The sequence below is a fragment of the Dendrobates tinctorius genome, unplaced genomic scaffold, assembly GCF_039654945.1.
Source record: "Dendrobates tinctorius isolate UK_male_01 unplaced genomic scaffold, ASM3965494v1 ptg000214l, whole genome shotgun sequence".
NCBI lineage: Eukaryota > Metazoa > Chordata > Amphibia > Anura > Dendrobatidae > Dendrobates > Dendrobates tinctorius.
Genome location: NW_027361881.1, coordinates 4,798,646 through 4,822,529, shown reverse-complemented (window position 1 = coordinate 4,822,529; position 23,884 = coordinate 4,798,646). Strand labels below are relative to the sequence as shown.

The window sequence follows — 23,884 nt, the reverse complement described above, 5'->3', positions numbered from 1 at the left end:
GGTGCAGTATTAGGGACACATACGGCAGCAGCGGCTCAGCATTGGGGTATCAGGTGCAGTAATAGGGACACATACGGCAGCAATGGCTCAGCATTGGGGTATCAGGTGCAGTATTAGGGACACATACGGCAGCAGCGGCTCAGCATTGGGGTATGTGTCCCTATTACTGCACCTGATACCCCAATGCTGAGCCGCTGCTGCCGTATGTGGCCCTAATACTGCACCTGATACCCCAATACTGAGCCACTGCTGCCGTATGTGTCCCTATTACTGCACCTGATACCCCAATGCTGAGCCGCTGCTGCCGTATGTGTCCCTATTACTACACCTGATACCCCAATGCTGAGCCGCTGCTGCCGTATGTGTCCCTATTACTACACCTGATACCCCAGTGCTGAGCCGCTGCTGCCGTATGTGTCCCTATTACTTCACATGATACCCCAATGCTGAGCTGCTGCGGCTGTATGTGTCCCTATTACTGCACCTGATACCCCAATGCTAAGCAACTGCTGCTGCATGTGTCCTTATTACTGCACCTGATACCCCCTATACACACACGGCTCCGCTCTGCACCCCCTATACACACACAGCTCCGCTCCGTACACGCTGTACACACGCGGCTCTGCTCCGTACACACGCGACTCTGCTCCGTACACGCTGTACACACGCGGCTCCGCTCCGTACACGTTGTACACACATCGGCTCCGCTCCATACACCTTGTACACACGCAGCTCCGCTCCGTACACGTTGTACACACACGGCTCCGCTCCGTGCACCCCGTACACACGGCTCCGCTCCATACACCTTGTACACAAACGGCTCCGCTGCGTACACCTTGTACACAAACTGCTCCGCTCACCCCATACACACACGTCTCTGCTCCTCTGTACACCTCATACATGCATATCTTTGCTCCGTACACCTACACACGGCTCAGCTCTGTACACCTCATACACGTGGCTCTGCTACATCCACCCTGTAAACCCCTCCTGACCCCACACAGAAACTTTACCTCATCCAGCCAGCACCATGACAACCAGCACAGCAGAGTCCTGCAGCCACTGAAGCCCCTGATCATGTGACCCCTGACTCCGCCCCTCCTGTGACCTCATCACAGGTCCTGTGCGCACAGAATAGCCCAGGACGACATTACTGGCTGAGAGGTGGGGGGCCCACTGCTGGCACCGGGGACCCCCACCGCCTTCTCAGGGGCCCATAGCGGCCGGGCAGCAGAGTAGGGAGATCGATTCTCCCTGCTCTGCCGCAGAATAGTGGTGTGGTGTAGTGTAGTGTAGCTCCGGTGGGCCCCCTCAGAGCGCAGGGCCTGGGGCCACCGCTCGTCCTGCCCCCCCCCCCCCCCCGGTAGCTACGCTACTGATCCTAAGTCATATTACAAGACTCGTTAAAGGGGTGATTGTGACTTGTAGGATTGCTTCTACCAACAGGTGGCGCTATGTAGTTCAAGTCCTCTTTCTCTCTGAAGAGGCAATTTGCATATTCTGGTACAGTCACTGTGTACATACATTACTGATCCCGAGTTACATCCTGTATTATACGCCAGAGCTGCACTCACTATTCTGCTGGTGCAGTCACTGTGTGCATGCATTACATTACTGATCCTGAGTTACATCGTGTATTATACTCCAGAGCTGCACTCACTATTCTGCTGGTGCAGTCACTGTGTACATGCATTACATTACTGATTCTGAGTTACCTCCTGTATTATACCCCAGAGCTGCACTCACTATTCTGCTGGTGCAGTCACTGTGTACATACATTACATTTCTGATCCTGAGTTACATCCTGTATCATACTCCAGAGCTGCACTCATTGTACAGCTAGTGTTCTTGTTATGAACTGCACTCACTGGTTTTCAGAGCACACATCTTCTAACATCTGCTTGCTTACTATGTGCACACAGTTGGGGCTGGTGATTTGTTTAGCCCAAGTGTGGTGTTTAGGTTCTGTATTGTCATATGATGAATCAGAAGCACAATGTCCCTCTGTATACTTGCATAAGTCAGCTGTTATGGGCTGCCTGAATATACCTGAGACTAAAAGCAGTAGTCCATTACTTGGACAACTTATCACACCCCTTGCTTGGCCCCCATAAAATAATAAAGCTTATACTTGCCTCCCGTGATGGCATAGTTCCCACATTGTTGGTGTTCTGTCTGCCGGGGCTCCCGTTCTGTTGTTGTGACATCTGACGCCGCCAACCTATCAAAGCTGGCGTCACCGCCTCCTGTCGAATTGAGAAGGAAGAGGATGTCCGATATTAGCTGTGGTCCGGACTCGCTCTTCACGTTCAATTTGTTAGTAGGTGAAGACAGTGACGCCAGAGCTGATTGAGTGCCCTGGTCAGTTGTCGCAAGAATAGCATCGGAGCCTTGAGTCTGCGAGTGCTGAAACAGTGGGAACGGCGCCGGCATGGGAGATAAGTATGAGCGTTATTATTTTATAAGGGCAAAACATTTTGATCAAGAAGGAGTTGTCCTACTGGTGGACAACCCCTTTAAAGGGGTTCTTCAAGAGTGTAATAAAATGATCCCATCACGTAATTCAAACAGTCTGTTCTAATCACGTGTAAGGAGGGGTTGCAGTCTATAGAAACACTGTCCGACACCTGCGTCTCAACTGTCAGAGGAGCTGTATCGTAAGCATACATACTAGAACTGCCAGAGAAAAGAGGACATGGTCTGCATGTCTTTAGTATTAAATTAACATGGACGTGCATAAATACACTGTGGCCACTGCACAATCACATATGGTATATTGCTATACTTGGGGAAACATTTTTCTTAAATCAAAAACTGTTAAAGGTCCCATAGTTCTAGTGACTCGCATCTCCATGGCCAAGACTGGCCTCCATAAAAATGGGGACAAGATAGGAATCAAACTTAGCTTGTAAAGAAACCTTTCTGGCAAAGATGGGTGGATGATGAGGCACAGCACTGGAGGGGGCTTCCCCCGCCAATACAAAGACCAAAAGGGGCCTCACACCTTTAGTATTACATTAATTTGCAAGTGCGCAAAAGCTATATGTTTGATATATACACACAAAATGACAGGAGCTGAAATAAATCTCGGCAGACTGAGATCTTCTCAGTCGAAGAGAAAATTTATTTAATATCCTGTCATATCATTTGTATGTACACATGAATAATATATATATATTTTTTTTTGTAAATTTCTTCACCTGTCCCAGCGTTTCTTTGGCATCTCTGGCATTTACACACACGATACAGCTCCTCCGAACAGGGTGGCATTTTAAAAACGTGACAGTGACCATTTTTGTCAATTAAAACAACAACCCCTTTTACATATTTCGAACCACTTTTCATACATTTATGGTCTTTAGCCTATGGGTCTTCTACTGTATTGAAACACATTACAACAACCCCTTTTACATATTTCGAACCACTTTTCATACATTTATGGTCTTTAGCCTATGGGTCTTCTACTGTATTGAAACTACAACTCCCACTATACCACACCAGGTTACCAAACTGATGTACACCTGGTGTTAACTCTTACGTCTCCGTCTCGTCAGGTAGGACGCCGGAATCTGGGGTTTATAACAGTAAATAGTTTATTATAAAATATTTCCTGTAAACAAATAATAAATTGATAACAATTCGTCGAAGTGCAATACAGTTCAAAAAAATGTTGTAGCCTACACGTCATCACTGCAGAGGTCTCTGTGCCAATGTGATCACATGAACATGAACCTGCAAGGTAAAACAGGAGTGGGGTGTACGAGCCCGCGTACAAAAATTCAAGTTTTAACACAAAAGTAGATAATGAGATTTTTCTCTCTTCAACTCCAAACCAACCGGTTGCGATCAGACACAGAGGAGGCACGAAGTCGCTGACTGCCGATAAATCCTTGCACGAAACGTTCCGATGTCTCAACACCACGTTCAAGTCCAGCTTATTAAGGCATAAATTAGAAATGAAAATCTGAGTTCTAGATCCGTTTAAATCCATTTCAAAGAAAGTCAAGTATTTCCTCCAGGGTCCGGCCACCTCTTCTCAGCTTTTCAGAGGACGGATAAGTCATGGCAGGATTTGGATTTCTGCTTGAACGCCATCTTCTTGTTATTTTTGGCTACGATCTTCCCCAGGAATCTCTTGGCTTTTTTCCCTATGCTTTCCCTCCTTTTGCTGCTGGCCATTCTCCTTGCATTGTCTTCCTTGCTGTCTTTGCGGAGTCTGATCTGACGCACGATACCCTCGAAAAGGTCCTTGACGTTGTGGTGGAGGGCGGACGAGGTTTCGATAAACTTGCAATCAAATACCACAGCGCACGCTCGACCCTCTGGAGGAAGAAATAAGAAGGAATGTTAAAAAAAAAAAAAGCAGGAAAGACCACCACGGTCTGAGTATGAACTGGATGAGTTATAAGAATCCCCTTTAAGTAATGAATAATGGCTTTATTACTGCACAGCCCCTCTTATCTGACCATCTATGCTCACCTTCTACAGAGACCTCCCGTGACCGCACCAGATCGCTCTTATTTCCCACCAGAATAATGGGGATGTCCTCGGACTGCCGAGCTCGGCGCAGCTGGATTCTGAGCTCGGACGCTTTCTCGAAGCTGGCTTTGTCTGTCACCGAGTACACGATGACATAAGCGTCTCCCATTTTCATGCACTGATTGTGCAGCCAGTGGTTGTCATCCTAGAAGCGCAAACGTGAAATGTTAATTACCAAGAAATCTGCAGCGATTATCACACATCAGTCACTTAGGGGGTAATTATTTATGCAAATTAGATGCGTGCATTGCAAGCACATTGTCTACGGAGCTTTCATTTTTATTTTTTTTTTTGCATCCGAAGCCTATGATCTATTCTAAAGGGATATTAGATTGCTGGGTCTAATTGATGTCTATGTAAAAAATTGTGCCCCCTGGTGGTCAGTAGTAGAAATTACAATAAGAAAAAATGGGGTATTATTACATATAAAAAGATGTGGCATTTATGGCTCCTGTGAAAGGAGTGATAAAATGTTGGAATTCACTAATGATAAGGAACACAAAGCCTAACTCACATCCTATGTATAATATACAGTTACAGTTTGCATTATACTCCAGAGCTGAATTTACAATTCTGCTGGCGTTTAAAAAAAAACACATAACATATTAGTTCTTGGATTGGACGTCCAGCGCTTGGTGTTTCCAGAATGCAAGCGCTGGGTAGGCACCGAACTAGCAGGGGATGCTGGAAGATTTCAGCTCTGAAGCTGCAGCACTGAGAGTTCAGCTCTGAAGTATAATATGTACTGTAATTGCATTTACTAAGTGACTTTTTTTCTGTGGATTCTGTAGGATTCACCTGAGATGTGAAGGAAATAGAAGGCGGTAACAAACCTGCTCCCAAATATCGAAGACTAAGAGACTCGCTTCTTCCCCGTCTACCACAATCGATCTGTCATATGTGTTTCCTTGAAAAAAAATGAAAATGTTTTGATCAGAGAAATATATTAAAAAAAAATTGACATTCAAAAATAGAAAAAAATTACATCTGTACATAATGAGGGTTATTTCTGGAGTGCGGAGGGTTAAAGTATTGTGCTAAGTAACAAACGGCTGAAATTTCCAATCAATTGTATCTAAATATAACCGGAATCAGGAAGGATTGTGTCATCTCGTCAAGAAGGGAGCGCTAATTCCACTAAATGAATATTCTGCACGTCGGGAGCTCACGGCAAGATCCATCCAATATTCCTACACTGAGCAAGTATCCAGCATTGTGGGCCTGTGATGCACCCCGAGGGCGAATCTAATGCCAAACCCTGCGGAAAGGATGAACGGACCCTGGGGGTCTACATATAGCACCCCAACACCGAGAGCACACAGCCCGGCCGTCTGAGCATCCGAGATGCAGCAGAGGTGGCACTACTTCTACAGGGGCAATTACCATAGGGCACCACAGAGGACATTATTATAGGGGACTGCGGAGGACATTATATAGGGAACCGAACCGCAGAGGACATTATTACAGGGCATCGCACAGGATATTACATAGAGCACCGCAGAGGACCTTATACATGTCCCTAGGAAGCATTATTATAGGGCACCACGGAGGACATTATATAGGGAACCGAACCGCAGAGGACATTATTACAGGGCATCGCCTGGGACATTCTACAGAGGCATCGCAGAGGATATTCCATAGAGCACCGCGGAGGACCTTATACATGTCCCTAGGAAGGACATTATATAGGCACCTCGGAGGACATTATATAGGGAACCAAACCGCAGAGGACGTTATTGCAGGGCATCGCCTGGGACATTCTACAGAGGCATCGCAGAGGATCTTATACATGTCCCTAGGAAGGACATTATATAGGCACCTCGGAGGACATTATTATAGGGGATGGCGGACGACATTATTATAGGGCATCCACATCAGAGCCACGTTGTCACCTCCGAGAGACTTTACCCCCCACATAAATAATTGACAAGCATCATCCCTAGTTCTCAAATGGATGATCCCAGAGAACAAAGGCTCACACACTTCACTTCCTTGGAACCTTTTTGCATGCACATTTTGGGTGAAGTCTTGTAGTCAAATTTTGTTTTTGGTGGCTTACCTGCCTCCTCTACATCCTGCAGATCCTCCACTCCACCGAAAATCCTAGCCAAGCTGGACTTGCCCACCCCGTGTTCCCCCAGCAGGATGACTTTAAAGAGCTGCTCTTCAGAGTCGCTTCCAGAGGAGATGACCGAGTCGGAGGAATCGGAGGTCCAGCTCTCTCGCTGCTCATCTCCGGGGTTGTAGGAGGGGCAGCGCACCAATTTGGCCAGTTCGCTGGCTTTAGAGCCTCCGTGTAACTCCTTGTCGTCCACCGGCATGCTCCTCCGGTGGAGCTGCTGGTGCACCGCGAATGGCATGCTCCCTCGTCTCTTCTCCAGGCTCTTGATCCGGTCACTGCGGTTCAGGGTCATGTCTTAAAGGGAAAGAAGAGGACAGTTACGAATGTTCTAGGCAGTCGTATAATTCCGCATTAACCCCTTCATGGATTCATTGTTACGATATCACCCAGTTGAGCTTTGTGCTACTTTTCCTTCCACCTACATCATCTGCCATTTAGTTAACCAGTCTCCTGACGTTACATTATTTATAATGTCTATATCTGAAAGCGGAAAGGTTTGCATTGATTTGCATCCTTAATGTTGTGCCGGTCTATGAGCAGCGTGGACGGTTCTGCACAACTTTATCTGTAAAGTATCTTCATGTGAAGGAATAGGCATATATATTGCAATAAATGGCTTACTTACTTTCTGCACTGGGTTCGCGGATGAGTCCCTGCAGTAATCCTAGAGGTTGGACTGAGCTGCGTCTCAGGAATTGCTCCTCTGTTGATCATGCCGGTAGCTGGGCTCTTATGTATGCCTAGGGGGCTAGCACCCTCCGTGACGTCACTGCCAGCCCAGCATATGAGAGCCCTGTACCCTCCCTACTTCCATATTAGTCCACTGTGTGACATCACAGGCTCCCATGCTTAGTCAGGCTCTCCTGCCTTGTGGCACAAAAGGATTGACATGCCAAGACCCTGAACATCTGCCCCCCTCCATAAACTGGCATGCAAATGTGGCCATATCGAAAGGCAATAATAGTAATGTAGTCCAAGACAATGCATTTGGTTGGATTTTTGCACCGACCTCCTGCAATCATATTAACCCTTTGTAACAACTGATCATACGTTTTTGGATTATTAATTAATTGGGGGATGCAGTAATGAGTTGTCTCTTGATTGACAGTGATCCAGCTATCACATTAACTCCTTTTTCGTTTTAGCAGTTTGCAAATGCTGAACGACTAATTTTTCGAGCAGGTTGCATTACAGATGCCTCGTCTGTGCAGGGAGTAGAATGTGACTCCATTAGTAGCACAGACAGTGACGTTGTCCCGGATTGGGTTACAGCTGAGCCAAATGCAGAAGCTGGAAGTCAGACTAGGTGACCAGGCAGTGCCTATAGGTTGGATGCGGTATCCCCACAGCTGCCCCGGTGACGTGTCTCCCCCCCCCCCCCCATGACAGGTGCAGCTCAGGAAGTGATACTGTATCACTCCAGAAGCTTCTGTCTCCAAAACAAACTGTATCAATGTGATCACCGGCAGGATTCATCCACTGACTGCACACAGCGTGTCAATGTCATGAATTCACAGGGTGCCTGGGGTGTGTGAGACCACCACTCCATGAATGAGGGACCCCAGAGGTTACAGGGGGAATTTAGAGCTTAATATCACTGCCATCTGCAAGTCCCAGAAGGTGGTGGAGAATGCGGGCACGCGTGGAAATGATGATTAATTACTTTACATTTCAAATGCATCCAAAATTAAAAAATGAAGCAACTTATTGATTAAAAACCTATTCACACTCTATGTACTCAGCTTCTGCACTAAACATCTCCATAGGAATAGACTACAAATATAAGATCTTGTGAAGGGGCCGGGCGGACGTCAACATCGACATATAATTCATATTTCTGTTGACCAGTCAATAAATGTGTGTGATTAAATGATCCGCAAGAAATAGTAGCTGTCTGTCATGTAGACAGAATAATGTGTAGTCGTGATTTCCTCTGTCCACAACCAACTTTTACATAGGGGCAGTATTATCGTAGTTATATTCTTGTACATAGGAGCAGTATTATAGTAGTTATATTCTTATACATAGGGGGCAGTATTATAGTAGTTATATTCTTGTACATAGGAGCAGTATTATAGTAGTTATATTATTGTACAAAGGGGCAGTATTATAGTAGTTATATTCTTGTACATAGGAGCAGTATTATAGTAGTTATATTCTTGTACATAGGAGCAGTATTATAGTAGTTATATTCTTGTACATAGGGGCAGTATTATAGTAGTTATATTCTTATACATAAGGAGAGTATGATAGTAGTTATATTCGTGTACATAGGGAGCAGTATTATAGTAGTTATATTCTTGTACATAGGGGCAGTATTATAGTAGTTATATTCTTGTACATAGGGGGCAGTATTATAGTAGTTTTATTCTTGTACATAGGGGCAGTATTATAGTAGTTATATTCTTGTACATAGGGGCAGTATTATAGTAGTTATATTCTTGTACATAGGAGCAGTATTATAGTAGTTATATTCTTGTACATAGGGGGCAGTATTATAGCAGTTATATTCTTGTACATAGGGGCAGTATTATAGTAGTTATATTCTTGTACATAGGGGGCAGTATTATAGTAGTTATATTCTTGTACATAGGGGGCAGTATTATAGTAGTTATATTCTTGTACATAGGGGCAGTATTATAGCAGTTATATTCTTGTACATAGGGGCAGTATTATAGTAGTTATATTCTTGTACATAGGGGCAGTATTATAGTAGTTATATTCTTGTATATAGGGGGCAGTATTATAGTAGTTATATTCTTGTACATAGGGGCAGTATTATAGTAGTTATATTCTTGTTCATGGGGGCAGTATTATAGTAGTTATATTCTTGTACATAGGGGCAGTATTATAGTAGTTATATTCTTGTTCATGGGGGTAGTATTATAGTAGTTATATTCTTGTACATAGGGACAGTATTATAGTAGTTATATTCTTGCACATAGGGGCAGTATTATAGTAGTTATATTCTTGTGCATAGGGGCAGTATTATAGTAGTTATATTCTTATACATAGGATCAGTATTATAGTAGTTATATTCTTGTACATAGGGGCAGTATTATAGTAGTTATATTCTTGTACATAGGGGCAGTGTTATAGTAGTTATATTCTTGAACATGGGGGCAGTATTATAGTAGTTATATTCTTGTACATATCAATACAAAAAGGGTGGGGGAACAAGAGGCGCAATAGTGCCCTATCACTAGTGACACTACAATGTGAGTGGTGTAATGCAGTTCCACTCACCTATTCCAGTTGTGTGACCCACAACTGGCTTGAAGACATAACACAGTATCAGCTGCTGCAGGACTTCCACCGACCACTCCAATGTGGAAAAACTGCCAGAAAATATGGGAAGCAAGGTGTGCCACAGTCCGCGCTGCTGAGTCCACAAAATCACCTGGGATGCAAGATGTTGTAACAAAGTACTTCTTTATTCCTTCCTACGCGTTTCGGCGCCCTTCCTGGCACCTTCCTGAGGGATATAGTATTATAGTAGTTATATTCTTGCACATAGGGGCAGTATTATAGTAGTTATATTCTTGTACATGGGGGCAGTATTATAGTAGTTATATTATTGTACATAGGGGCAGTATTATAGTAGTTATATTCTTATACATGGGGCAGTTGTTATGAATGAGTCACCGTAGGAGGCAAAAGCAGAAATACAAGCTAAGTCCAGAAACCCAGAGAAGTTGGCAACTATCAGATTGCAGACCCCTGAACCTATCAACACAACTAGCAGTAGCCGTGAGGGGTTCCTACGATGCCCTAGACCCCTCGATCACAGCCAGAGAAATACATAGGCCTAAAGAAAGAAAGGGGAAATCTAAACTGCCCCAGAGCAGACCCCAAAGCAATAGGCAGCCCCCAACATATAATGACGGTGAAGCAAGATGAAAATACTAACACAGACAGAAAGATAGACTGAGCAATGACGGGGCCCCAAAACTACCTAGATAGCAAAGGACAGGAAGGCTGCTGTCTGCAATCTGCCAAAACCCTATCAAAGACATAAGCCCACCAGCTGATATGAAAAAAAGCCCTGAAGCAGCTAGGCTTCAAAAACTGAATCAGCACTCAGGTAATTTCAGAAGACAGAGCTAAATGAATTCAGCACACCCCAGCAGGGAATGGCAGAAATCCAGAAAAACAAAGCAAAAACAAAGTCAAAGCACAAAAGCAAAAGGCCGAGCAGCAAACTTAGCTTTGGAGGAGCAGGAATTCAGACTGGTCTCCAAGGATCCCACAGAGAAATCACCCACAGGGCAGAAGGGCGTCGGCAGCATTATATCCAGTCCGTAACTCCACTCAGCCAGTCACAATCATCAGCCTCAGGTGTTTGACAATCAGGCTCACTACCTTCTTTTACCAGAAGAGGGAGTTCCTCGGGCCTCAGTAATGAAGGGGAAAATGAACTCACAACAGTACCTCCCCCTTGAGGAGGGGTCACCGAACCCTCAACTATGCCACCAGGACGATCAGGGTGAGCCCGATGAAAGGCACGCACCAATCGTTTGGCATGAATATCAGAGGCGGAGACCCAGGAATTATCCTCCTGACCATAACCCTTCCACTTAACCAAATACTGGAGTCTCCGTCTAGCCAGACGGGAATCCAGTACTTTCTCTACCTCATACTCCATGTTACCTTCAACCAATACAGGGTCTGGAGGTGCCACCCCCGGAACAACAGGTTCAACAAACCTCTTCAACAAAGATTTATGGAACACATTATGGATTTTAAATGTGACAGGAAGAGCTAAACGAAAAGAGACTGGATTAATAATCTCCACAATCTTGTAAGGTCCAATAAATCTAGGCTTAAACTTAGGAGAAGCCACCTTCATAGCAATATTTTTTGATGATAACCACACCATATCACCAACCTTAAACTGGGGACCAATGGTCCTATGTCGGTTGGAAAACCGCTGGGCCTTCTCCTGGGAGAGAGATAACTTATCCACCACTTGGTCCCAGATCTGGTGCATTCTCTCCACCACAGTGTCAACAACTGGGCAGGCAGAGGGCTCCACCTGCCCTGAAGAAAATCGAGGATGAAACCCAAAGTTACAAAAAAAAGGTGACATCAAAGTGGCAGAACTAGCTCTATTATTCAAAGCAAATTCGGCCAAGGGCAAAAATGAAACCCAATCATCCTGATCAGCAGAAATGAAACATCTCAAATATGACTCCAAGGTCTGGTTTGTTCTCTCTGTCTGCCCATTGGTCTGAGGGTGAAAAGCAGAGGAGAAGGACAAGTGAATTCCCAGCCTGGAACAGAAAGTTCTCCAAAATCTAGACACAAACTGCACTCCTCTGTCAGATACAATGTTCTCAGGAATCCCGTGCAAACGAACCACCTGTTGTAAAAACAGGGGCACCAACTCAGAGGAAGACGGCAACTTAGGGAGTGGTACAAGATGAACCATCTTAGAGAACCTATCACAAATCACCCAAATAACAGTCATCCTCTGAGAGACAGGCATATCAGAGATGAAATCCATTGAAATATGGGTCCATGGCCTTTTGGTGACAGGCAAAGGCATCAACAACCCACTAGAGCGAGAACACGATTTAGACCGCGAGCACGTCCCACAGGACTGCACAAAATTCCTGATATCACGAGACAAGGAGGGCCACCAAAAAAACCGACTCACCAGATCTCTAGTACCAAAAATACCTGGATGACCAGCCAAAGCAGAGCAATGAACTTCAGACATCACTCTCTTCTTCCACTGGTCAGGAACATACAACTTTGCACTGGGACAACGCTCAGGTTTGTCCTCCTGGAACTCTTCCAGAGCACGTCTCAAATCGGGCGAGATGGCAGAAAGAACTACCCCTTCGCCTAAGATGGTAGCAGGCTTGGTCACCACAGGAGAATCAGCAAGGAAGCTCCTAGAGAGGGCGTCTGCCTTGACATTCTTTGTTCCAGGAAGAAAAGAAACCACAAAATCAAAACGTGTAAAAAAACAAGGCCCACCTAGCCTGTCTAGGGTTCAAGCGCTTAGCCGACTCTAGGTAAATCAAATTCTTGTGGTCAGTGAGGACCACGACTTGATGCTTAGCTCCCTCCAGCCAATGTCTCCACTCCTCAAATGCCCATTTCATGGCCAACAGTTCCCTATTCCCCACATCATAGTTACGTTCAGATGGAGAGAACTTTCGGGAAAAGAAAGCACAGGGATTCATTTTGGATGTTACAGGATCCTTTTGGGACAAAACAGCTCCTGCACCAATCTCAGAAGCATCCACCTCTACCTGGAATGGAAGTGAGACATCAGGTTGCCGCAAAACCGGGGCGGAGGTGAATCTTCGCTTCAACTCCTGAAAGGAAGAAACAGCCTCCGGAGACCCGCAGGGCAGAAGGGCGTCGGCAGCATTATTTCCAGTCCGTAACTCCACCCAGCCAGTCGCAATCATCAGCCTCAGGTGTTTGACAATCAGGCTCACTACCTTCTTTTACCAGAAGAGGGAGTTCCTCGGGCCTCAGTAATGAAGAGGAAAATGAACTCACAACAGGCAGTATTATAGTAGTTATATTCTTGTACATAGGGGCAGTATTATAGTAGTTATATTCTTGTACATAGGAGCAGTATTATAGTAGTTATATTCTTGTACATAGGGAGCAGTATTATAGTAGTTATATTCTTGTACATAGGGGGCAGTATTATAGCAGTTATATTCTTGTACATAGGGGCAGTATTATAGTAGTTATATTCTTGTACATAGGGGGCAGTATTATAGTAGTTATATTCTTGTACATAGGGGCAGTATTATAGTAGTTATATTCTTGTACATAGGGGCAGTATTATAGTAGTTATATTCTTGTTCATGGGGGCAGTATTATAGTAGTTATATTTTTGTACATAGGTGCAGTATTATTGTAGTTATATTCTTGCACATAGGGGCAGTATTATAGTAGTTATATTCTTGCACATAGGGGCAGTAGTATAGTAGTTATATTCTTGCACATAGGGGCAGTATTATAGTAGTTATTTTCTTGTACATAGGGGCAGTATTATAGTAGTTATATTCTTGTACATAGGGGGCTGTATTATAGTAGTTATATTCTTGTACATAGGGGCAGTATTATAGTAGTTATATTCTTGTACATAGGGGCAGTATTATAGTAGTTATATTCTTGTACATAGGAGGCAGTATTATAGTAGTTATATTCTTGTACATAGGGGGCAGTATTATAGTAGTTATATTCTTGTACATAGGGGCAGTATTATAGTAGTTATATTCTTGTACATAGGGGCAGTATTATAGTAGTTATATTCTTGTACATAGGGGGCAGTATTATAGTAGTTATATTCTTGTACATAGGGGCAGTATTATAGTAGTTATATTCTTGTACATAGGGGCAGTATTATAGTAGTTATATTCTTGTACATAGGGGCAGTATTATAGTAGTTATATTCTTGTACATAGGGGGCAGTATTATAGTAGTTATATTCTTGTACATAGGGACAGTATTATAGTAGTTATATTCTTGTACATAGGGGCAGTATTATAGTAGTTATATTCTTGTACATAGGGACAGTATTATAGTAGTTATATTCTTGTACATAGGGGGCAGTATTATAGTAGTTATATTCTTGTACATAGGGGCAGTATTATAGTAGTTATATTCTTGTACATAGGGGCAGTATTATAGTAGTTATATTCTTGTACATAGGGGGCAGTATTATAGTAGTTATATTCTTGTACATAGGGGGCAGTATTATAGTAGTTATATTCTTGTACATAGGGGCAGTATTATAGTAGTTATATTCTTGTACATAGGGGCAGTATTATAGTAGTTATATTCTTGTTCATGGGGGCAGTATTATAGTAGTTATATTATTATGCTTTCTCTGATAGAGAGTCAATGTGAACTTATCATCACACATCATTATCTCTGAGGGTATGTGCACATGCTGTGAATTCTGCTGCGTTTCCGCATCGTTTTTGGCCCTGCGGAAACGCAGCAGATTTTGCTGCATTGTACAGTACCTTTATTTCCTATGGAAATAAAAAAACGCAGTGCACATGCTGGGGATTTTTCCGCGCGGTTTTGCTGCTTTTCACAATCCGCAGCATGTCAATTGTTTGGTGCAGAAACGCTGCAGTTTTACACCTCATCCGTTATGAGGTGTAATACCGCAGATAAACCGCAGGACTTTTGTCCTGCGGATTTGTATGCGGTTTTCAATACAAAAATCCGCAGAGGCCAAAAACTACGTGTGCACAAAGCCTTAAAGAAATCATCCTTGTCACAGCTCAGGATTTGGTTTCATGTAACCTGTTTCCACAGGCAATTGTTACTAATAGATTATGACTTAGAGGTAACCTTATCTTATCCAGTTCCTTTGGACACTGATGACAGTGGGGTGTGAGGTTACCATATTGTTGCACAAATCAATATTGGATAAAAACACACTGTAGCTCTGGAATAGCAATGTTGTATTGAAATGCTAAGGTCCTCTGCTTAGATCAGGGGTGCACAGCATTTTTTGGTCCAAAGGCCACGTTGCCATACTGAATCAATACTAAAGGTTTTAAAAAAATTTAAAGGGGTACCTACATGAATACATCACCAGAACTTCCATCAGTACATTAATACATCACCAGAACCAAGTTTTAAGTATTTGGGGAGGAATCACAGTGTTTCTGCTCAGTTTCAGCTAGAAAGAAATCGGTGTGTACACACTCTGAGTTAAAATGAGTTTTTGGAGCAAAACTTTAGCACATCCTCCTCATAAAAATACTAAAAACTTAGAGATTTGAGATAAAGTTTACACATAGCCATGAAGTGCATTATGGATTGCTACATGTGTAGAAGATCAGAACCAGAATCAGTACATGAATGCAGCATCAGGACCGCCATCAGTACATGAATGCAGCACCAGAACCACCATGAGAACATGGATGCAGAACATGAATCATTACATGAATGTGGCATCAGAGTCCCCTTCAGTACAAGTAATGTAAAGTATTGTGGCGTAATTATTGGAGCCAGAACCGTACCGCTTCCAGAGGATACCATTCAGCCAGAGGTGACTGAATGGCTCGATTTCAGTACTCATTCTGGCACGTTTCATGCTCTTCAAGAAAGTTTCTGAGCTCCCGAGCCGCTCCTCATCAGCACTTTGAGGCTTAGCCACAAGGATATGACCAGAAAGAGTTGCTAGATTTTTGTAGTTTGCTGAAGATGCAAAATATTTCACTTTTTCTGCAAGTATGTCTATATTTTGCAATCCCTTAAGATCTTGATGCTCAAGGTCTATTTCTGATAGATCGAGATCACTTCCATTGGGATTGAATACCATATACTAATGCATCCTTGTAAACATTGCAAAATGGCTTTACAATATCTATCATCGTTTCATCTAGATTTAAACTCGCTTAATAAAGCTATGAGGCCCTCCTTCACCCTACACGAATATGGCGATAAAGTCCCTCTTGTTATGAATGAGTCACCGTAGGAGGCAAAAACAGAAATACTAGCTAAGTCCAGAAAACCAGAGAAGTTGGCAGCTATCGGATTGCAGACCCCTGAACCTATCAACAACAACTAGCAGTAGCCGTGGGGGTTTCCTACGGTGCCCTAGACCCGTCGATCACAGCCGGAGAACTACATAGCCTAAAGACAGAAAGGGAAATCTAAACTGCCCCAGAGCAGACCCCAAAGCAATAGGCAGCCCCCAACATATAATGACGGTGAAGCAAGATGAAAAAACACTCACACAGATAGAAAGATAGACTGAGCAAATTATGGGGCCCAAGCTAACTAGATAGGACAGGATAGAAAAGCTGCTGTCTGTAATCCGCCAAAACCCTATCAAAACAAGAGCCAACAGCTGATAGGGAAAAAAGCCCTGAAGACGCTAGGCTTCAAAAAGACTATATCAGTACTCAGGTATTTTCTGAAGACAGAGCAAAAAGGAATTCAGCTCACCCCAGCAGGGAATGGCAGAAATCAAGGAAAACAAAACCAAAACACAAATGCAAAAAGTAGAGCAGAAAACTTAGCTTTTGAGGAGCAGGAATCAGACTGGTCTCCTAGAATCCCTCAGAGAGATCACCAGCAAGGCAGAAGGGCGTTGGCTGCCTTATATCCAGTCAGTAATTCCCGTCACCCAGTCATCATCATCCTGCCCAGGTGCTTGGTAATCAGCCTCACTACCTTCCTTCACCTGAAGAGGGAGTTCATCAGACCTCAATGGTGATGGGGAAAATGAACTCACAACACCCTCTTATCAGTAACATAGATATTGTGTTTAATACTTTTTGGTGGTGATGATCCTGAGCCGCAACGAGATCCAGAAGTCAGATCAGCGCTCTTCAGCTTTCTCATGGGTGTACAGTAATGCTTTCTGCGAGTGTCGATGTCCAACCTCCCAAGATGAGATCTTCAAGCAAAGATGATAGTTTTGACTTACATAGTAACATAGGCCGAAAAAATACATTATTCCATCCAGTTCAGCCTATAAAATTCTTCACTGATTCAGTCAATCTAGCCATGTCAACAATATTGGTAGAATTTGACTGAAGTGCTTACTGATACCTGCTGAGGACTGACAGTACATTGGCCAGAAATGCCAAGAATCTCAAGTTATCCTTCGCTCAGAGAGACTTCAGGTGACCATAGCAAGAGTTATCGGCATGTTTTTTTTGCCAAGACGGTTGCACAGCCTCCACCAGTGCATATGGAAATTCAGTCCAGGGAACCTCCAACATTTCATGAAGATGGACTAAATCAATATTATTCTCCTTAGCTTTCATGTGCTGTTCCCTGGTTCTGAGTCCAGACATGTGGAAAAAAACCTGCAAATTACTAGAGCACAGTGTGCATCGTATAGCAGCCAAACCGATTTGTGCAGTAATAAAAATTGCTTAACCAAAACCCTGATGTCAGCCATATCGTCCTTAGGTGGTTGAGATGAGGTGAATGGTGCCATCTCTGCATGGCACTGCTGTACATTTGACACAAGGTATAAAAAAATGTTAACATTGAGGATTTTTTTGCATCACAAGGTAAAAGAGCCACATAACCAGACTGTCACAAGGGTATCACATCCCCCTGGAAGATCTGGAGTTACATGGTGACATTGGGTTATGAATCACAGGTCTTCTTTAGAGAGAGTGTGATTTGTGTCCCATTTTAAATTAATTTAGTTTATCCTGGTGCTGAAGAGGTTAACAACCCTTTCTATGCTGGTCAGAAACATGCAGCTCCATTTCATCTATTTCTGATCTGGTCATTACCTCTTCCTGTATAAACTGATTAGACCTTCTTGTCCCTACCGGTGAAAGATTTGTCTTCCTGTGCTGTGTGCTAAAGCTAAGTGGTTAGAGTGGAGTTGTTGTTGTAGTGTTTTGTGGTTTGCTTTTGTAGGTGTGTGTTTATCTCGTGGTCCCAGTTCCCATTTAGTGCATTCCTTCCTGTCCCTTTCCTCCTCCCTATAGTTGGTTAGCGCTTTTGTATAATAGAGGTTTTCTGTTATCCCTGTTTTGTCTTGTCTGGTTTACATTACATTTCTGCCCATGCCTCTTGGAGTGAGGGAGGGGACAGATCAGGGTTTATCAGGAGCATAGTAAGGTTGGTGACACGGGCATCCCTACCTTCAAGAGTACCTCTGGACAGGAATAGTTAGGGTCCCAGCTCCATGGACATTTTGAGGCCCCCCTTCCTTACCAAAGATCGTCACAGCATGACACTGCCACTGTGGATCCTGAAAAGAAGAACAGTGATTAACAGATTGATTAAAAGGTTATTCCAATCATTAAAACTTATCACCTATCCAACTTGGAAAAAGTGCCACCAACACTGCATTTACAGGGGGCATTTTAAAGATTTGTTATTGGGATCTGTGGGGGTCTCAGTGGTCAGCTGTCCATCAATCGGCAAACTATCAGCTCGTCTTTGGAGAGGTGATAATCATTAACAGTAGGAATAATTTTTTTAACAACAGGTCTAATCTGCTGAACAACTGTGGCACATCTGAGGCAGGAATAGTAGTGTCAGTCTTGGCTTTCACTCCCGGTAATACAGGTTGGATTTAATGCAATGTTCGAACCTACCCCCAAAGTAAAAAGGAATAATTCAAAGCCAAAAAAGCTTGGTTTGCAGATAGTAGCAGAGTCAGGTTCACTTTCCTAGATTATAAGGTGTAAATAGGTGGTTGTGATGTGATCCTTTATATATCTTGGTTACACGGTTAGAGTGGCTTCCCAGACATGAAAAACAGAAATAATACAGGAGACCGTGGAGGAAAAACAGAAATAGTTCATAACAAAGAGGCAACACGCTTGATAGTGTGAGTCTCACAAGAAGCAATAAACGTGACAGTTTCAGTGACTTCACAAGAGGCCACAGCTTCCATAGAGATAGATGGTTGGCAGTCACAACAGTGGTGACCTTTCCGTTGTAACACTGTCTTTAGCTGGCCGGGAATGTTTACTCCAGCACAGTCTCTACATCATTCTTAATGCTCCAGTATCAGCAATTGTCATTGGTGTGGAAACTTTTCGCTCCTGGGGACAGTGTAATGGCGATGGTGCAGGACAGAGCTTACATTTAGCTCCTCTGTGACTCTCTCTAAGCCCTGGGGAAGTGCACAATGTGTAACTGCTTCCCACTTAATAGCCATCTGTGCCGCAGACACTTTCTCCTCTTTTTCTGCCCGGCGTCTCTGTGCTTATTCTTATTTCCGAACTAATTGCAGCCTTCTTACAAGACTAATTCACCTTTGAAGACTTCTCATGTTAATATTTTAAGCTTCCTGTCCTATTACTAGAGGATGAGATTGTGACTGGTGCTATGTGATGGCTTTGGACTGATACAATATTTTGCCAGTTTGGTGCTGAACTTTTAAGTCCTGACTGCTATTTTTAATATTCATTTAAAGGGGTCGTCCTGAGCTAAAATATATATATTTTTTTTAGGTATGAATGGTTTTAATAAATGGAGGCGTGGTCACCTTCCAGTGCCCCAGCGGATCCAGGACAGGCTGCTCCAAGAGCGATGTCCGCTCTCATTGGAGGACCACTGCAGCCTTTGACTGGCTGCAGCATCGGATAGTTCACTGGCAACTTGTTCTTCTGGTCACCTGATTGGCTGCAGTGGTCCTGTGACTATTGAACAGAGCAGACATCGCTTGTGGAGCAGCCTGCACTGGATCCATAGGGGGCACCGGATGTTGACTATGCCTCCGTTTATTTGTTTTTTTTCTTTCAGCTATCAAGAAAATCTGTAATACTTAATATAAGCACATGGATCGACGATGTAGAAATGTCTTCCTATTTTTCCTGGGTCATCAATATCAGAACAGTGATAGCCCCCGATACCTGGCGCCCCCGCAGCCCAGCTGTTCCCGACAGCGCCACTCACTGTCCAGTGGCCGTTTCCAAGTTCTACAGCTCCAATCATTCACTTGAGTAGTCCAAAGGATAAAGCCATTAATAACAGACTCCTGGACGACCCTTTAATGAGGGAGATCGCTGCTGTGTGAAGTGCAGCAATACTTCTATCCATAATTCAGCAGAATTTGCAGCAGCCGATATTATGTCATTAAATGAATCGATCCTGAATAAACGGAGCCTGTGATCCATGTTCTACACTCCAGTGAAAGGGTTAACATCGCTCCCTCCATTTAGTCAGGAATCTCTCTCTCTACATTATAACAATGAACCTCCTCTGATCTGATGACGTCGTCTGCTGGCAATGGCCATATAAGTGCAGGATTCTCCTGGAACTGGGGAACCCCACTATATGGCCATACCGTGTGCTGCATACCCGCTGCCTCCGGGGATGAGGACTTGGGGGGTCCGCGCTTCTGCTGCTCTTAGACATTTAATGCAACTGCACCAAGGCAATGCAATGGGAATATATTATTATAGGGCCACCTGGTGGTCAGGGACTGATGTGCGCTAAATTCTGCACCAGTTCTACTCTTCAGGGCAACTCCAGCTTTCTAACGGTCAATGAAATGTATTGCATGTCTCCTGAAACTTTGTAAGGTTATGGAAGGAATACGTCATGGGCCCGTTCTTGTATTCACCACATGTATTTAAACATATAAAAGAGATTTCCTCGAAGTGATCTCATTACCTTAATATACATATATATCGGGGTATATATATGTACAGAGGCTGCTGATTGCATCTTTCACTCAGCCTACAAGATCATCATTCTCGGCAGCACATTGTCCTATGTAAGCAGGACCTGCGCTGCCGAGAACAATGGCAACCTGTACGCATGGAGCAATCTATTCTCTGGACATTGTTGTGGTCCTTTCTTTTTATTTTGCTTTTCATGTCCTCGCTTGTTTGCTTGTATATGTTCACCATCATGAGCAGGATTTGGGGTTTCCAGATATTTTCATCCGATTCATAAATTACGACTCTTTAAAAAGTTGCAAATTGACGGCTGGAATATCTTGTGCAAATGTTGCCACTTTCTGCAAAATATGCAACTTTTTGCATTAAAAAGTTGCAAAACCGGTTAGACTAAGCATTTTTTGTTGTATTTTGTGCGCCATTTTTTAAAGAATTTTGTGCAAAAAAAGTCAACAAATTACCACAAGACAGAAAAAATTGTAAATGTATGTTTGGCCTTGATTTTTTAGAGAAACATTTTCCATGCACTTGTGGGTGTCACTATTCTCAGCATCGCAGCAGAAAACTGATCCCTTTTTGTGCCAGGGAGCATTTTCGGGCAATAATAAGACTTTCCGGATCAATACATGGCAACCATTAGACAGCTCGATTACTGGAAGTGATTCTTTCTATATACTGGGGGATATATGATACGTACATGGGATATCTATACAGAGGAGAATCCGCGCTTGCAGCAGTAAAAGGTCATGACGCATTTCTACCTAATGAGGGAGAAATCCCAGTGCTCGGGAATAGACTTACCGGAGGAGATGCCGATATTATGTGTCGTCCGTCGGGGATTTTTATAAGGCTTTTTTTAGAACGCTGTTATTTTTATGTCGGCTAAATTAGTCTCCTTCACTTAAGTCCTATAAAAGTTTAATGTATCTACCCTGGAAAGTATCGACTGAAATTAAAGAGCTGCACAGATAAGCATCGAGGAGGCTGGAAGGTCACTAGGACGCCTTTGGAGAGGTCATTGGGAAGTTGGAAGCAATGGCTCCTACTATCCGTTATCTCATATTGAGGCCCTAAAATATGGGTAAGAATGATGCTACAAATGTATTAAGAGCATAGCTCCCAAGCGTCCTGGAGTCTGCGGGGTTGAATTTGTGCCAATTTGAGAGCTCAGTCCCACCGTCTCGGTACATCAGAGCTTTGCCCCGGTTCCTACTCCCCTCTCTCTTACTTATTCATTGCTCCCTAGTTCCTCCTTCCCAGGGAGCAGGGACACACATCTCTTTTCAGTGCATAAATTAAATTAAACTATTCTCTTCTTGTCTTGTGATCTGCTCTCCCCAGGACGTAAACCGACTATTTCATGTTTGCGGATAACAGCTCTGGCGATGAGCCACAGCCCACAAACATGTAGATAGGAAAATTTGGTAATCTTGAGCTGAATTGCAGGCAGTGAACCTAGAAGCAGATTGTACATGTACATAGAAATACACTGCTGTATACAATGTATATCTATGTATTTGTATTGTACAGGTGAAAGTCATTTTTTTTCCTCCTAAAAAATAATGAAAATCAGTTATAAAAATAGTAATTTTCTATTTTTTTGTGAGTCTCCCCACGACTCAAACCGACAACCTCAATAATTGCAGCCAGGTGCTAAAGCCACCAGGCACCACTGATCTAGATGTCGCACCAGAGTGCCATGAATCGATCTGCTATTCTCTAGTCAAAGCTGTCCTGAATACAGCGGACAGTCCTGGATTTGGGTCTACTCCCTGCAGTCTCGAGCATTTGCTGAATCTTCCTCACGACAACACCCTTCCGAGAAAGTAAAAAATGGTAAATGCGCGTGTATTGGGGTGTGGTAATGAACTATCCTAAAATTTGCTGTTGCATGCTACACATGCCGCATAATTTATCCTTCTTTCAATTCTTAAAAACGTAGGAGGTATGTAAGAGGCCTATGGCTCTTGGCACACTTGTCTCCAGTGTCTTCATTTTTGAGTCTATTTATTTCTTACCATTTTCAAGATCTCTGCTTGCTAACATCAGGGCTGTTCACATCGAATTTCATAATATAAAGGGTAAACTGGGATACATAATGCTTACTTGGAGCAGATATGTGTAGAGTGCACTGCTTAGAAAATAACAATCTGATGTGCTGAACCTAGCAAAGCACCGAAGGCGCACCTATTAATACTATTTACTGGCCCCTCGCTGATACTGTCAGTCAGCAGGAAGATATGCTGGGAAATGTGCAGGGTGCAGCCTCCCTTCATTAACCTGCTAGATATTGATTAATTAGAATGCAGGGAAAGAGGGAATCTCATGGATACATCATCCAGATCACACTAAAGGCCAAAGCATGAGCGAATCACTTCTGTTCCATGCAACAATAAGAACTTTCAAAGAAAGCAATGAGGCGGGAAGAAGCGTCCACTGGTGTAAGATTTACCAAATTCAATAAGAGGCTTCCAGCGAATTTGGCGCATCTCTGAAGTGCTGTGCTCCATCGCAAAAAATGTACAGTTTTACCACAGGCACAAAACTTATAGTGCACACATCTCAATCCAGAAGACAGCCATTCTCCAAGCCTCAAGAATAGGACACTTGCCAAAGATTCTGCAACAGTTCTGCATTTTGTTGTTGGGGCATTGTAGATAACATTAAGGGCAATTTCTTCTCACTCTTTTGGGGTCTTGTGGCTGACAGAGTGTGGGTGTTACTTCCAAGTCCCAGCTCAAGCACTGGGCCTTGTTTCCTTCCAGTAGCCATCTCTCTTTCTGCTAGTCCACCCTAGGTTACTGTGGTAGTCTAGTAAACACCTCTGACATCATTTCCCAAGACCTTGTAAGGGCGGCTGAGGCAGCTATGTACGTTCTTAGTAGTCAGAGAGGATAACCTGCAGTTACAATGAATTTGCAGCTGTCGCGTCTTTCTCTTTAGAAAACTCCTGTCTGCTGCTCAACCTGTAACTACTTCCTAGCTAGAGCCTATGAATCCTGGTGCTCTTGCACTCTCAAGTCTGCTGCTACAAGGATCTGTTAATGGACTCATCTAAGCAAACACTACTGCAGTTATCAGTATATTTGTGATTTTCTATTTGTCTGTTTAA

General features: G+C 43.5%; 1 protein-coding gene across 1 annotated transcript; it reads right to left on the bottom strand.

Moving 5' to 3' along the window:
* Positions 1–3,568: 3,568 nt before the first annotated feature.
* RRAD (RRAD, Ras related glycolysis inhibitor and calcium channel regulator) lies at positions 3,569–7,409 on the bottom strand. Its single transcript, XM_073554945.1, has 5 exons — positions 7,287–7,409; positions 6,599–6,955; positions 5,373–5,446; positions 4,480–4,684; positions 3,569–4,322 (listed from the first exon to the last, which is right to left on the bottom strand). Exons 2-5 carry the CDS (start codon positions 6,951–6,953, stop codon positions 4,045–4,047), a joined length of 912 nt encoding a protein of 303 aa, XP_073411046.1. The 5' UTR covers positions 6,954–6,955; positions 7,287–7,409; the 3' UTR covers positions 3,569–4,044.
* Between the last annotated feature and the right edge of the window lie 16,475 nt (positions 7,410–23,884).